Source organism: Lepus europaeus, chromosome 11 (genome assembly GCF_033115175.1).
Source record: "Lepus europaeus isolate LE1 chromosome 11, mLepTim1.pri, whole genome shotgun sequence".
NCBI classification, from domain to species: Eukaryota; Metazoa; Chordata; class Mammalia; order Lagomorpha; family Leporidae; genus Lepus; species Lepus europaeus.
In genome coordinates, this window is record NC_084837.1 from 105,948,352 (window position 1) to 105,962,924 (window position 14,573).

General features: G+C 49.6%; 1 protein-coding gene across 2 annotated transcripts in view; it reads left to right on the forward strand.

Annotated features, from left to right (window-relative positions):
- PDE8A (phosphodiesterase 8A) overlaps window positions 1-8,726 on the forward strand; it is a 141,734-nt gene extending 133,008 nt beyond the window's left edge. For both annotated transcript variants that reach the window (XM_062206303.1, XM_062206304.1), the window contains 2 exons: window positions 7,149-7,278; window positions 8,126-8,726. In XM_062206303.1, the coding sequence (XP_062062287.1) occupies window positions 7,149-7,278; window positions 8,126-8,289 (294 nt within the window). In that variant the 3' untranslated portion in view covers window positions 8,290-8,726. The remainder of the gene's footprint in view (window positions 1-7,148; window positions 7,279-8,125) is intronic.
- Window positions 8,727-14,573: the final 5,847 nt, after the last annotated feature.

The following is a 14,573-nucleotide window of genomic DNA, read 5'->3' on the forward strand; positions in this document are numbered from 1 at the left end:
TATTTTTTCTCAGTATGGAATCATGGGCTGATAGTTTTCTTCTAAAAACATTTTTAAGGGAGTCACCTGTCCTCCATATTCTTTCTGGGCAGAGAAAAACATTAGAAAATGTAGGGACAGTGTTGTGGTACAACAGGTTAAGCTGCCGCTTGGGATACCTGCATCCCGACTCGGAGTGCCTGGTTTGAGTCCCAGCTACTCTGCCTCCAACCTTGCTAATGTGCCTGTGAGACAGTGGATGATGGCTGAAGTGCTTGGTCCCCTGCCACCGACATGGGAGGCCCAGATGGATTTTGAGCTCCTGGCTTTGGTGTGGGCTGTTGGGAGTGAACCAGTAAATGTAGGATATCTCCCCCTCCCCCACTCTCTCTCTGCCTTTCAAATAAATAAACATTTTTTTAATTAGAATATACAATTGCTAAGATTTCTCTAGAGTTGGTAGAGAACATGTGCACACAATTCAAGGAGTCCAGTGAATCATAACCTATGACATAGTCAAGCAGCTACAAACCAAACATAAAGGAAAAAAATCTTAAAATCAGCCAGAGAAAATGACATATTACTTGTAGCAAAACATTGATTCTTTTATTTTCTGATTTCCTGTCAGAAACTATGAAAGCCAAGGGACACTGGAACAAACATCTTTAAGTGTTAGAAGAAAACTGTCAACCAGAATTCTCTACACAGTGGAAATAGCTTTTAGAAATCAAGGCAGGGGCCAGCGTCATGGCACAGCAGGTTACACCACCACCTGTGACACTGGCATCCTGTGTGAGCACTGGTTTGAGTCCTGGCTGCTCCACTTCCTATCTAGCTCCTGCTAATGCAGCTTGGAAGAGCGGTGAAAGATGGCCTGAGTCCTTGGGTCCCTGCACCCACATGGGAGTCCTGGATGGAGTTCCAGGCTCCTGGCTTCAGCCTGGCCCGGCCCTAGTCATTGCAGCCATTTGGGGAGTGAACCAGCAGATGAAAGGTCTCTCTCTCTCCGTCTTTCTCTCTCTCTCTCTAAATCTGCCTTTCAAATAATGACTAAATCTTTTTTTTTTTTTTGAAAAATAGAATCAAGGCAGAAGTAAACACATTTGCAGAAAAGCAAATTTAAAATAGTTAGTGGAAGTTTTGTTTTTTTTAATAGAAGTTACTCCTCCCCTCCAACTGTACCCCTGTACCCATTAGCTGCCCGTACCCATCCTCCCTCTATGGCCTCCACCCTGGGCTCTTGCAACTGCTCTTCTCTGCTGCTTTCAGATCAAGACGTTGGCATCCACACTTAAGTGAGAACAGGTGGCATTCAGCTTGCTGGGTTTCACCTACTATGTTTCCAGCTGCGTTCATGCTGCTGTAGATGAGAGCATGTTGTTCTTTTTATGGCTGAACAGGATTCCATTCTGCACACATAACGTACTTGTCTGCTGTTACCAGACATGTAGGTTGATTGATATCTTTGCTTTTGTGAATAATGTCACAAAAAAATTGTGTTATGTCTCTTCCACATACTGATTTCAGCTCCTTTGGATATATAACCAGTGATGGGAATGCTGGTCACAAGGTCGATCTGTTTTAATTTTCTGAGGAGCCTCTGTCCTGTTTTTATAATGGCTGGACTAATTTGCATTCCCACCAACAGTGGATGAGAGTTCCCCTTCTCCACATACCAGCAATGTACCTGGCTCAGCCCCAGCCATTGCAGCCATTTGGGGAGTGTGCCGGCGGATGGAAGGCCTCTCTCTGTCTCTGTATTGCTTTTTGTCTTTGTGATAAGAGCCATTCTAGCTGGTGCTGAGATAGCTCGTTGTAACTCTGATTTGCCTTTCCCGGATGGCTAGGATGTTGAGCATTTTTTCATGTACTTGTTGGCCATGTGTGTATCCTCTTCTGAGAAATGTCTGTTCAGGGCATTTGCCCATTTTAAATTTTTTTTTCTATTTTTTATCTGAAATATGGATATCTTCCATCTGCTGGTTGAGTCCCCATCCAGGGCTGGGCCAATACAAAGCCAGGAGCCTGGAGCTCTGTCTGGGTCTCGTACATGGGAAATAGTGACCCAAGTACTTGGACCATGATCTGCTGCCTCCCAGGATGCATATTAAACAGGAAGTTAGATCTGTACCAAATGCCTGCCCCTATTTGCCCAGTTTTTAAAAAATATTTTATTTATTTGAAAGGCAGAGTTACAGAGAAGGGGATGAGAAGATAGGTCTTCTGTCTGCTGGTTCACTCCCCAAATGGCTGCAAGAGCCAGGGCTGGGCCAGGCCAGAGCCAGGAGCCTGGAGCCTCCTCGGGATCTCCCACATGGGTGCAGGGGCCCAAGGACTTGGGCCGTCCTCCGCTGCTTTCCCAGGCACATTAGTAGGAAGCTAGATCGGAAGTGGAGCAGCCGGGACTCGAACCAGGGCCTACTTGGGATGCTGGCATTGTAGGCAACAGCCTAACCTGTTATACTGCAGTGCCAACCCCACCCCATTTGCCCTTTTTTACATTAGGTTATTTGGGGTATTTAGTTGTTGAGTTCTTCATATATTCTGGAAATTAACCTCTCATAAGATGAATAGTGTGCAAATATTTTCTTCCATGGATGAAATAATAAGAAAAATTAGGAAATTAAATAAATTTAGAGTTAAATAATAATGAAAACAAATCAAATTGTGGGATGTAAATAAAATAGTAATTAGAGGAGATTTATAACTTATATTAGAAAGAAAGGAATCTGAAATTAATGACTTTGATTTTGCCTTAAAAAACTAGAAAATGGGCCAGCATGTGGCACCGTGGGTTGAGCTGCTGCTTACAACAGCGTTCCATGTCAGGGCACTGGTTCAAGTCCCAGCTCCATCCAGTTCCAGACCAGCTCCCTGCTAATGTGCCTGAGAAAGCGGTTGAAGATTGCTGACGCACTTGGGCCCCTGCCACCCACATGGGCTACCCGGGTGGAGTTTTGGGCTCCTTGTTTCAGCCTGGCTCCAGCTGTTGTAGGCCTTTAGGGAGTAAACCAACAGATGGAAGATTCCTCTTTCTCTATCTCTTCCTCTCTCCCCGACACTCTACCTTTCAAATAATTATGTTAAAAAATGGGGTGGGGAGGGCCAGCATTGTGGTACATCAATGCCAGCATCCCATATGGGAGCTGATTTGTGTCCCAGCTGCTCCATTTCCGATCTAGCTCCCTGTTGGGAAAAGCAGCAGAAGATGGTCCATGTGTTTGGACCCCTACCACCCACATGAGAGACCTGGATGAAGCTCCTAGCATTGGCATAGCCCAGGCCATCTGGGGAGTGAAACAGCAGATGGAAGATCTCTCTCTCTCTCCCCATGACTCTGACTTACAAATAAATAAATCTTAAAAAAAAAAACAGGCCGGTGCCACGGCTTACTAGGCTAATCCTCCGCCTACGGCGCTGGTACCCCGGGTTCTAGTCCCAGTTGGGGCGCCAGATTCTGTCCTGGTTGCTCTTCTTCCAGTCCAGCTCTCTGCTGTGGCCCGAGAAGGCAGTGAAGGATGGCCCAAGTGCTTGGGCCCTGCACCTGCATGGGAGACCAGGAGAAGCACCTGGCTCCTGGCTTTGGATCGGCACAGCGCGCCAGCCATGGCAGCCATTTGGGAGGTGAACCAACGGAAGGAAGACCTTTCTCTCTGTCTCTCTCACTGTCCACTCTGCCTGTCAAAAAAAAAAAAGATTAAAAAAAAAATGAAAAACTAGAAGACAAGTAACCTAAAGTAATTAGAAGGGAAAAAATTAATGTAAGAGCAAAAAAAGAAATAGAAAACAGTAAAAAACTAAGAATGCCAAAGGTCGATTCCTTGACAAGACTAACAAAATCAGTGAATGTAGGCAGACTGACAGAGCACGGAGAACACCATAGGAACTATGGCAGGGCTGCCACAGAGATCGCTCAGACATACAAAGGTTGGGAAACGGTTAGGGACACCTCTGCATCAACACATCTGACAGTGTAAAGGCAACGGACAAATTCTGTGAAAATTACAGTGTACTAAAACTGATAGGGTGGGGCTCAGTGTTGTGTAGGGGGCGGAGCCACCTGCAGTGCTGGCAGCCCGGACGGGCACCGTTTCAAGGCCCGGCTGCTCCACTTCTGATCCAGCTCCCTGCTGATGCACCTGGGAAAGCAGTGGAAGATGGCCCAAGTGCTTGGGTCCCTGTACAAACGTGGGAGACCTGGAGGAGGCTCCAGGCTCCTGACTTCAGCCTGGCTCAGCCCTAGCCATTGCAGCCATTTGGGGAGTGTGCCGGCGGATGGAAGGCCTCTCTCTGTCTCTGTCTCTCTCTCCCTCCCCTCTTACCTTCCCTCCCTTTCTCTCTCTCTCCCTCTTTGACTCTGCCTTTCTTTCCTTTTTTTAAAATGTATTTATTCATTTGAAAGTTAGAGTTATACAGAGAGAGGAGAGGCAGAGAGAGAGAGAGAGAGGTCTTCCATCTGATGGTTCACTCCCTAATTGGCCACAACGGCTGGAGCTGCGCCAATCTGAAGCCAGGAGCTACTTCCGGGTCTCCCACACAGGTGCAGGGGCCCAAGGACTTGGGCCATCTTCTACTGCTTCTCCAGGCCATAGCAGGGAGCTGGATGGGAAGTGGAGCAGCTGGGTCTGGAACCGGCGCCCATATGGTGCTTCAGGCCAGGGCATTAACCCACTGCACCACAGCACCACAGCGCCGGCCCCTGTGACTCTGCCTTTCAAATAAATAAATCTTAAAAAAGAAAAAAGATAAAAACCTAATCTAAGTATACCCATAGTAAAGAAATGCTTAGAAAGGTTGCCACAAAGAAAACTGAAGATTTCTATCAAATGTTTATGGAACAGATTATTCCAGTCTTAGAAATTACATCAGAAAAGGGAGGTGGACAGTTGTCTGCTCGTTCTGTGAGGCCTTCATTCCCCTGTTGTCTGACCCTGACGGGGACAGTGGCAGGGGAAGATTATAGCCGTCGTCCTGGTGAACACACGCAGAGATCCCTGACTGAAGAACTGACGGTCCCTGCCGTAGCATGGTTCAGCAGAGGATGTTTGGACTTTGTCATGGTCAGAAAGCAGGAAGCATCCAGCAGAAACTGCTTCAGCGTTTGAATGCTGCTCAGTCTTTGGGGGGAAGAAAAGGGTTCCCAAAAGAAAGGCGGGTGGTCCCAGCCCGTGATGTGGAAAATAATAGTGGGAACCAGGCTCATCTTGTATAGAGGGCAGATCAGAGAGGGGCGAGCCTGCCCACTCCTGCCACTGTTCAGCCTCCAGTTGGCCGTCCTCACCATTGCCATAGATGAGGGAGGGAAAGAGGGAAAAGGCACAGAAAAGACCTGCTTCTGTTTGCGATGACATGTGGCTTCTTTTTAATGTACTTATTTGTTTGAAAAGCAGAGAGACAGGGAGGGAGGGAAAGAAATCTTCTGTTCACAGGTTCACTCTCCAAGTGGCCACAACTGCCAGGCCTGGGCCAGGCCAAAGCCAGGAGCCTGGAGCTCCTTCCAGATCTCCCGTGTGGGTGTCAAAAACCTAAGTACTTGGGCCATTGCCTGCTTCCTCCCAGGGTGCTCCCCCCAGGAAGCTAGGTTGGCAGCACACAGCCAGGACTCGAACCAGCACTCTGATATGGGACGCCAGCGCCGCAGGCAGTGGCTTAACCCACTGTGCCACGGTGCCAGCCCCTGACATGTGTATTTTTATGCAGAAAATCCTAAGAAATCTGCAAAACAGTTACTGGTGTTAGTAAGTGGCTTTGACTTCGCAGGGCAGTAGGACGCAAGTTCAATATATGAAAGCTGTACTGTATGTACAGCATAGGTACTGTGTATATACTAGCAGCACTCCATTGGAAATGACGCTACAAACAGTCCCAGTTGGAATAACAATAGAAAGCAGATTTTACTTAGGAATAAATTTAATGAGAGAGGCCCGAGCCTTCCAGTGAATGCCAGGCCATGGTGCTGGGAAAAGCAGCACTGCCCGGGGGCGATACGTGTGGCACTGCCCAGGGGGGCGGCGTGTGCGCACGCATCCACAGGCCACCAGCGCTCAGCTCAGTCCCCCACCCCTGGGCTCAGTCCCCCACCCCTCAGCTCAGTCCCCCACTCCTCGGCTCAGTCCCCCACCCCGATGCATTGGTTTAGCACAGTCCCAGCCTTTTTTTTTTTTTTAATAGAAACTGACAAAAAGCCTAAAATAGGTACATTGGAAGGAGCTCTTGAATAAGCAAAGCAAGCCTGACAAAGTCAGAAGAATGAGTTTGGCTTCAAAAACCTTCCCTAGTGGAGACAGCGCGGCACTGGCACACAGATGACAGATAGCCCCCAGGAGCGCCCGCGTGTACACCGGTGGGGAAGGGGACTTTTGTTAGCCACTGGTGTTGGATTAATTGGATATCTCTGGGCGGGGGGGGGGGGGGGGGGGACCCACAACTCCTCGCTCTCACTGAACAAATACTGGTTCACACCGGATCCCACCTAGGGAGCAGTTTAGCAGTTGCTGTGTGTGGCAAAACTTACACAACATAAAATTGACTGTTTTAGATCGGGGTGCTTTTTCCCTTCGTTCTCTTACTGTAGCATAATCGCACTGGTTTTCGTATGCTAAACCTGCATTCCATTCCAGGAGTAAAGTCCACAGGTTTGCGGTGTGCCGTCCTTTTCATTTGCTGGCCTTGGTTTGCTAGGACCCTGTCGGGTTTTGCATCAGCGTCGGCAGGCATGTTGGTCTGCGGGTTCATCTTTGGCGTGTTAGGAGGGCAGCGCTGGCTTCTCGGACTGGCTCGCTCATGTGTGAGTCTTTGGAAGGGGCGCAGAGCCCTGGTTCCGTCGCGCAGTGCAGCCATCCCGTCCCTGGCCCTTCCTGCCGGGAGGTTTCTTATTACAGTTGATCCACTCACTGGCCGTGGATCCATTCTAGAGCCTTCTGTCTAGCGGCAGACCTACTATAGAACCTCCACAAGTACATAAGTCTGGCAGAGATGAGAGGCAGCCGCCAGGCCCTCTGCTGTGAAGGCGGGGCTGTCTCTCGCTGGACAGCGCGGGTCAGGGGGCTGGGTTGTTGGGGCTGCGCTGGGATGTCCTGCAGCCCCCTGGCGTGGAGTCGCCGGTGCAGAACAGCTTGGCCCCTGGGGGCTGCTGGCTCGTGGCCATTCCCGCGCGCTCTGCTTTGCAGACCGACGAGGAGAAGCGGCTGGACCTGCCCGTGGTGATGCCGGTGTTTGACAGGAATACCTGCAGCATCCCCAAGTCCCAGATCTCCTTCATCGACTACTTCATCACCGACATGTTCGATGCCTGGGACGGTAAGGGGTCGCGCCGGGCTTTGCCGGCCTCTAGGCAGCAGGCCGTCTGCCACCAGAGTGGGTTTGGAGCTTAGACTCTCCGGAGGGAATGAGGAGGAGAAGTGGGCCGTGAGTGAGGACCCGGAGGGCTGGGTGTTCTTTGTGCCTTTCCTCGACATCCCCCCACCCCGGCTCTGGTGTTGCAGACAGCTGACAAGGCACACCACCCCAGGTCTCTGCACCAGCCCGGCAGGGCGGCTGGCCTCCTTCTGGCCCAGACACATCGCTCTAGTGTTTGGTTAGGGCAGGGGAGCCATCAAACCCCAGGTTATGAGAGGAGGGTCCCCTGATGTTCTCGTCCCTTGCACCTGGAGGGCCCTGCGGGATGGGGGGTGGGGAGGGTGCCACAGCGGTCAGTGCCCAGAGCCAGGGCTGGGTTCAGGCCCCTCAGGAGGAGAAAGCCTGGGTCACAAGGAGGGCATGGGTGCATCCTAGGGTGAGCAGACAATGGGGAGAAGGACCGAGGCGGCAGAGGGGTGGGTCTGAGGCCTCTCCCAGGGTGCAGGAGTGCAGGAGAGCCAGTGTTGCCGCCAGCCTCACCGGAAGCAGGGCCTCCCTCCCCGAGCCTTCTGTCACCGGAGGCCCGGAGGTGCTGGGAAACGGTGGCCGAGCAGATGGCTACCTTCTGCCTGATTCCGCAGGGGTCGCTCAGCTGGCAGGCAGAGAGGCGGGGCCTGGCTGGCGGTGAGGATTCACCTGCTGCTGGGTGTCCTGCGGCGCTTCTCCTGGCTGTCCCCTTTCCTTAGCCGAAAGCCTGAGCCTGTAGACGGGGCTGTGAAGGCTGTTGCATTTCCACCTTTTCCTCCAGCCTTCGTGGACCTGCCTCACTTAATGCAGCATCTGGACAACAACTTTAAATACTGGAAAGGACTGGATGAGATGAAGCTGCTGAGCCTGCGGCCGCCTCCCGAAGAGTGTGGGGAGGAATCACTCGCAGAGGAGCATGGGACGGGCCCGGGCCCCGGGCCCTGAGCCTGTGTCCCTCCCATCACTGGGAATCCCGAGGGCAGCCAGACCTCCTCGTCTCGTCAGTATTAGGCAGAACCGTCCCGGTCCACAGGGCCTGTGAAGTGCATGGGACCTTCTGCAGCCACCATCCGCTGCCACTGCCATCCAGGAAACTGGCCCCAAGAGCGGGGGCCTGCGGCAGGGGCTCTGCAGAGCGGCCCTGGGCGCCGCGGTTCGCATCAGCGTCCCGGTGAGACAGGGCTCCCTGCGCGCGGAGCCACAGCCGCCCTGCCACGGCACAGAAGGTGCAATCACTCACTTTGGAACACTACTGAAAGTGACTGCTCTTTAAAAATTTAGTAGCAAATGAAAAATAAAAAAGGAAATTCTGAAGCTGATTATTACTATCAATTATTAAAATGTTTTATTTATTTTATTAGAAGTTCAATATTTTCTATGAATTTAAAAATACTTCAAAGCCAAAGCCAACTTCAAATGCCATGACCAAAATTTACATGACTCGTATCCATTAAATATGCATTACTTGGTGTACAGACGTATTTTCGTAATGGGAATTTAAAATATAAAATGACACATTTTTATTGCACTATAGAAATATTTGTGTATGTTAAACTGTTTTCTGATTGATGCTAATCGGGAGAAGCGTTTTGCCGGTGTTATTCCAGGGAGCAGAGGAGACAGTGTCTTTGAGTGGAAGACGCAGGGCTCTGGAGCACCCTGGCGCCCCGTGAGCTGCGCAGTGACTCCCCAAGTTCAATTACACACACCTGAGTTTGCAAAGAAAAGTTAGGACTTAACACTTTTTCCAAAATTTTTATATGTGAATTTCCAGAAGTCTGCCTTATTTTATACTGTTTCTATAAAATATTCCCTACAAAAACAAAAGCAAAAATGGAATATTTAATGAATTGACATTTTATAACTGACCTGTTTTCACCTGCAGCGGGAATCTTTGAGTCTAGAAATTTATAAAGGCTCTGTATCTTCACATTTTGAGTAAGCATAATACCACAAAGCATGACACTTGATGACTTATCAAAGTGCTTGCTGTTTCGTTTTAAACTTGTACCTTTTTTTCCAGGCAAAAAATGAAATTAAACTATTTGTTTTTAAGAATGTATGTGTCCCCTCTTCTTTGGAGTTCTTAGTTTTCTGCTCTTGTTCTAAATAAAGAAAGTGCCTTTTTTTTTTTCAATCCACAGAAAAGATGAGTAGGTAAAGCAGTGGCTGCAGGATCGTATGTGGACAGCTCAGCCTAGTCTCTACCAGGCACCAGTGAGGGGGCCGCCACGGAGAGCACCGAGAGGGCTCTGTGAAGGACACAACGGCCCCCTCTCCACGTGTGAAGACGCTGACCTGAGAGCATGTGCCTGGAGGAGCCAGGTGGAAGGTGCGTGCCCTCCTCCAGGTGCCGAGAGACAAGGGGATGACCCACACATGCAACTCGGCCGTCCCGAGGGGGAGCGGCAGTGCCTGCGACACAGGGAGTGCGCACCACCAGGGTTCGCGCCAATGAAATGATCTGGAGGAGTTGAAGATGAGTATGCTAACATGTTGGGAAAGAGAAAGCAAGCAATAGATTCACTAAGGAGTAAGCAAAGATAGTTTTTACAAGGATAGGTAGATTTGAAAAATAGACGTCTATGAGAGGTCTCCAAAAAGTCCATGGAAAAAATCTATTCATGAATTTCAAAAATTTTTGTGCCAATGTAGAGTTATCTTTTAATTCCATTTTCCAGCAGACTTGTTGAAGGTACCCTCTTTGAAGCAAACAGAAAACCTCTGGGTACAGGTTAAACAGAAGACGAGACATAGCTAAAGAGAGAATTAGTAAATTGGAAGACATTTACAGGATCACTTAGAATGCAGCCCAGAGAGATTGACATGGACAATCTGAAAGTAAAACGTGAGGATGGAACGCAGAGCATCCACGTGTGTCTAACTGGGAGATCTAGAAGGGGACTAGATGGGCAGAGGCACCACCCTGGCAGACCTCTAAGTCCTCAGCTTTGAGGGGCACATCGACTCCCCAGCGGGATAAGCACATCCACACATCACAATAAAACCGTGTAACACTGAGCACAAGGAGTAGGACAGAGGGTGCGAGGGTGCGAGGCCACCTGCAAAGGGACCAGTGTCAGACAGTGCAGGCTGCTCGGCTGTGATGGCCGGAAGACAGGAAGAACGTTTGCAAAGCTCTGAAGGAAGCTGTCAGCCTGGGATTACATCCCTAGTCAGCTGTCATTCACCAGTGAAGATAAAACAATTTCAGACATGGACACAGTTTGCCAACAACGCATCCCTGCGAGTTCTGTGTAAAGAACTGCTGAAAGATGTGTGAGGCAAGCCCAGGAAGCAGAGGCATCAGCAGGCGGTGGTGAGGGGATGGCAGTGTGGCGCATCAGGTTATGCCGTTTGTGATACCAGCAACCCCCAGCATCCGTATCACAGTGGCTGTTCAGCTCCCTGCTACTGCGCCTGGGACAGCAGTGGATGATGGCCCACACACATGCTTGGGTCCCTGCCACCCAGTTGGCAGACCCAGATGGAGTTACAGACTTCTGGCTTCGGTGTCCAGTCCTGGCCATTGTGGCCACATAGGTGGCCACACCAGTGGATAATAGCACTCTCTCTCTCTTGCTCTGTGTATGTGTGTGTGTGATCACTTTGCCTTTTTTTTTTTAAGATTTTATTTATTTATTTGACAGAGTTACAGACAGAGAGAGAGAAAGGTCTTCCTTTTCCATTGGTTCACTCCCCAAATGGCCGCAGTGGCCAGAGCTGGGCAGACCTGAAGCCAGGAGCTTCTTCCAGGTTTTCCAAGTGGGTGCAGGGGCCCAACCACTTGGACCATCTTCCACTGCTTGCCCAGGCACATTAGCATGGAACTGGATAGGAAGTGGAGCAGGTCGGACTTGAACTTGGTGCCTGTATGGGTTGCCGGTGCTGCAGGCAGAGGCTTAGTCTACTACGCCACAGCACTGGCTCCAATAAATAAATCTTTGAAAGCAAAAAAAGTGAACAAAGACACTGGCAAACATCTGGACAAATAACTAAGTAGATTGGTGGGAATTATGACATTAAAAATGATACAATAAGTGGAGGGAAGGAGGTGTACCAAACAAGAAAAGCTAAGTGTTAAGCAGAGCAACACTGTCAAAGGGTAAGAGCATATGGGACTGAAAAATCACAGGAAAAAAGTGAGCAACGCAAACCCCAGAACAAATGGAAAGCATGAATTCCCAGTGATAACGACGGAGACAAATGTAATCCCAGCAGGACAGAAGCCGTTCTAGGTTAGAGCTGCACGTGAGAAAAACACCTTGTTGACACTGGAATATTACTGAAATGATACCAAGAACTTTAGGAAGAATAAAAGAAATATTTTTAAAAGTTAGAAATTCTCTGTGATGAAGAATAAAAACCATGCCAAGACTACAATACAGGTTTGGATGTGACCTGCAGAAATAGGGGAGGGGCGGGGAGGGGCGGGGCAGGGATGCGGCCAGGCATTAAGATGCCTGGGTTCAGGCCCCCTCGCTACCTTCTGATTCCCCACTTTCTGACAACACAAACCCTCAGAGGCAGTGCTGATGGCCCAGACATTTGGATTCCTGCCACCTGGCTTGAGTTCCCAGTTGGAGCCTCAGCCCAGCCCAGCCCTGTCCATTGTATTATTTGGGAAGTGAACCAGGGGATGGCAGCACACCCTATTTCTCTGTACTGAAAGAGAGAAGTAGATTTTCAAAAAGATTCCTACAAATCAGTAAGGGTAAAAAATGTTTTATAACTTTCAGATTAACACAAGTTTTTAACTCTGGGCATACCAACTATTTGATGAGGCTATGAGAAATGTAAACTTTCCAATATTAACAGTAGGAATACAAGATGAATACAGCCACTTGGGAGGGCAGTCTCAGCGTGGCATACATGCATAGTCAGGACTGCTTATCCTGGGGACCCCGCGTCCCACGGCTGAGGGCTTGGCTCGAGCCCTGACTACGGTTCTGCTCCAGCTGCCAACTAACGTGCGTCCTGGGAGGCAGCAGACGATGGCTCGAGCACGTGAGTCCCTGCCGCCCACGTGGGACAACCAAAATGGAAATCTGGGCTTCCGGCTCTGGCTCAGCTCAGCTGCAGCTGTCGTGTGCCTTCGGATAGAAGATTTCTCTGTGAGTATTTCACTTTGACTTTCAAATAAATAAACAGTAAAAAAAAAAAAATCTGGAATTTTAAAGAGGTGAAAATGTTGCAGCCACATGGGAGGTGAACCGGCGGATGGAAGCCCAACCTCTCTCTCTCTCACTCTGCCTCTCAAATAAATAAATAAATAACAATTTCTCCAGCCCTCCTTTCTGCTTAAGCCAGGTCGGGGCGGCCTCCAGTCTCAAAATGAGTCTGAAAAGACCGGGACCCTGTGCTCGGAGTTCAAAACGGCAGCTCGCCTTGGAGGGAGGAGAGAGGTCTGGACTTTTTGAAATAATACAGGTCAGAAACTGGGGTCTTCATAAAGAAACGAAGACTGCTGAAAAAGGAATTAGTGAAGGTAAAATGATTTTCTTTTTTTGCTCTTAATTGATGTACCAGGTGACCGTCTGTGTCACAGAGTCCATGGACAGTGTGTATCATGGAACCCATGCATGATTTCTGTCTCTCTTTAAGATTGCTGTCATCTGTGTGAAAGGCAGAGAGGGACAGGGAGAGCTCTTCCACCTGCTGGTTCACACCCAACAGCCACAAGGCCAGGGCCGGACCCGATATGCATGGACTTCAGTTGTTTTTTGCACCAACTGGTTGATCATTCAATCCCCTTTTCCAAGAACTTTTTGAAGTACTTCACACTCTCCTGTACTAGGATATATCCCATGAGGACACTGTGGCAAGGGTGGGCAGTGTGGTGCAGTGAGCTGAGCTGCCACTAGTGATACCCACACTTTTTTTTCCTAAAGATTTAATTATTTATTCAAAAGGCAGAGTCCGAGAGGTCTTCCATCCAATGGTTCACTCCCCAAATGGCTGCAACAGCCAGCGCTGGGCCGATCAGGAGCCTGGAGCTTCTTCTGGGTCTCCCACATGGGTTCAGGGGCCCAAGAACTTGCGCCATCTTCCACTGCTTTTCCGGGCACATTAGCAAGGAGCGGGATAGGAGGTAGAGCAGCCAGGACTCAAACCAGCACTCACGTGTGCAGGCTGCAGCTTCACCCTCTATGCCACACTGCTGGCTCATTACCCACATTTTGTATCAAAGTGCTGGTCCAGATCTCAGCTGCTCTGTGTCTGGTCCAGCTCTGTGCTGTTGCCTCCTGGGAGGCAGTGAATAATGGCTCAAGTGTGTGGGCCCCTGCTGCCGATGTGGGAGACCCAAATGGAGTTCCTGGCTCCTGGCTTTGGCCTAGCCCAGCCCTGGTTGTGCAGGCATCCGGGGACTGAAGCGAGAGTGCCCTCTTTAAGTCACTCTCTTCCTTTCAAATAAATAAAATGTTGCTAAATATTTTTGGTACAAAAATCTTTTTAAAGATTTATTTATTTGAAAGGCAGAGTGAGAGAGAGAGACAGAGATCGATCTATCTGCTGGTTCACTTCCCAAGTGGTTGCAATTGCCCGGGCCTAAGCCAGGCCAAAGCCAGGAGCCCAGAACTCTATCCGGGTCTCCCACACGGGTGGCAGGGGCCCAAGAACATGAGCCATCTGTTGCTGCTTTCCCGGGTGCATTAGCAGGGAGCTGGTTCAGAAGCAGGACAGGGGCCAGCACTGTGGCATAGAGGGCTAAGCCTCCACCTGCAGTGCTGGCATCCCGTATGGGATAAATAAAATAAAATTAAAAAAAAAAAAAAAACAGCCAGGACTCCAGTCAGCACCCCTAAATGGTCCTGTTGCATCACAATGCCAGCCCTAGGCACAAAACAATGTTAAATCCATGTGTAGATTTTTTTCATAGTATGCACTTTTTATGAACTTCTTGAAGAGCCCTCATATGCATGGATCTCACAGTTTTTTGCATGAAAAACTTACCCTTTGACCCCATTTTCCATAAATGTTTTGAAGCACCCATATGTCGGGGTCTCAAGCCCAGTGCTAGCCCCTGACCAGCAGGGGCAGTGCAAGCACTCCCCAACAAGGCGAACGGGAAGGGTAAGGTCGATGGGTGATGACACACCACAAGCACCCGTGAGTTCTGTCCTAGCAGGAACCGCTGTATTGAAGAAGTGTGCAGGCTTATAAAGCTTACGAAAGACATGCGCAGTAGGGGAGCCAGTCAGCAAGAAGGTCATGCAGGCGTGGCTGGA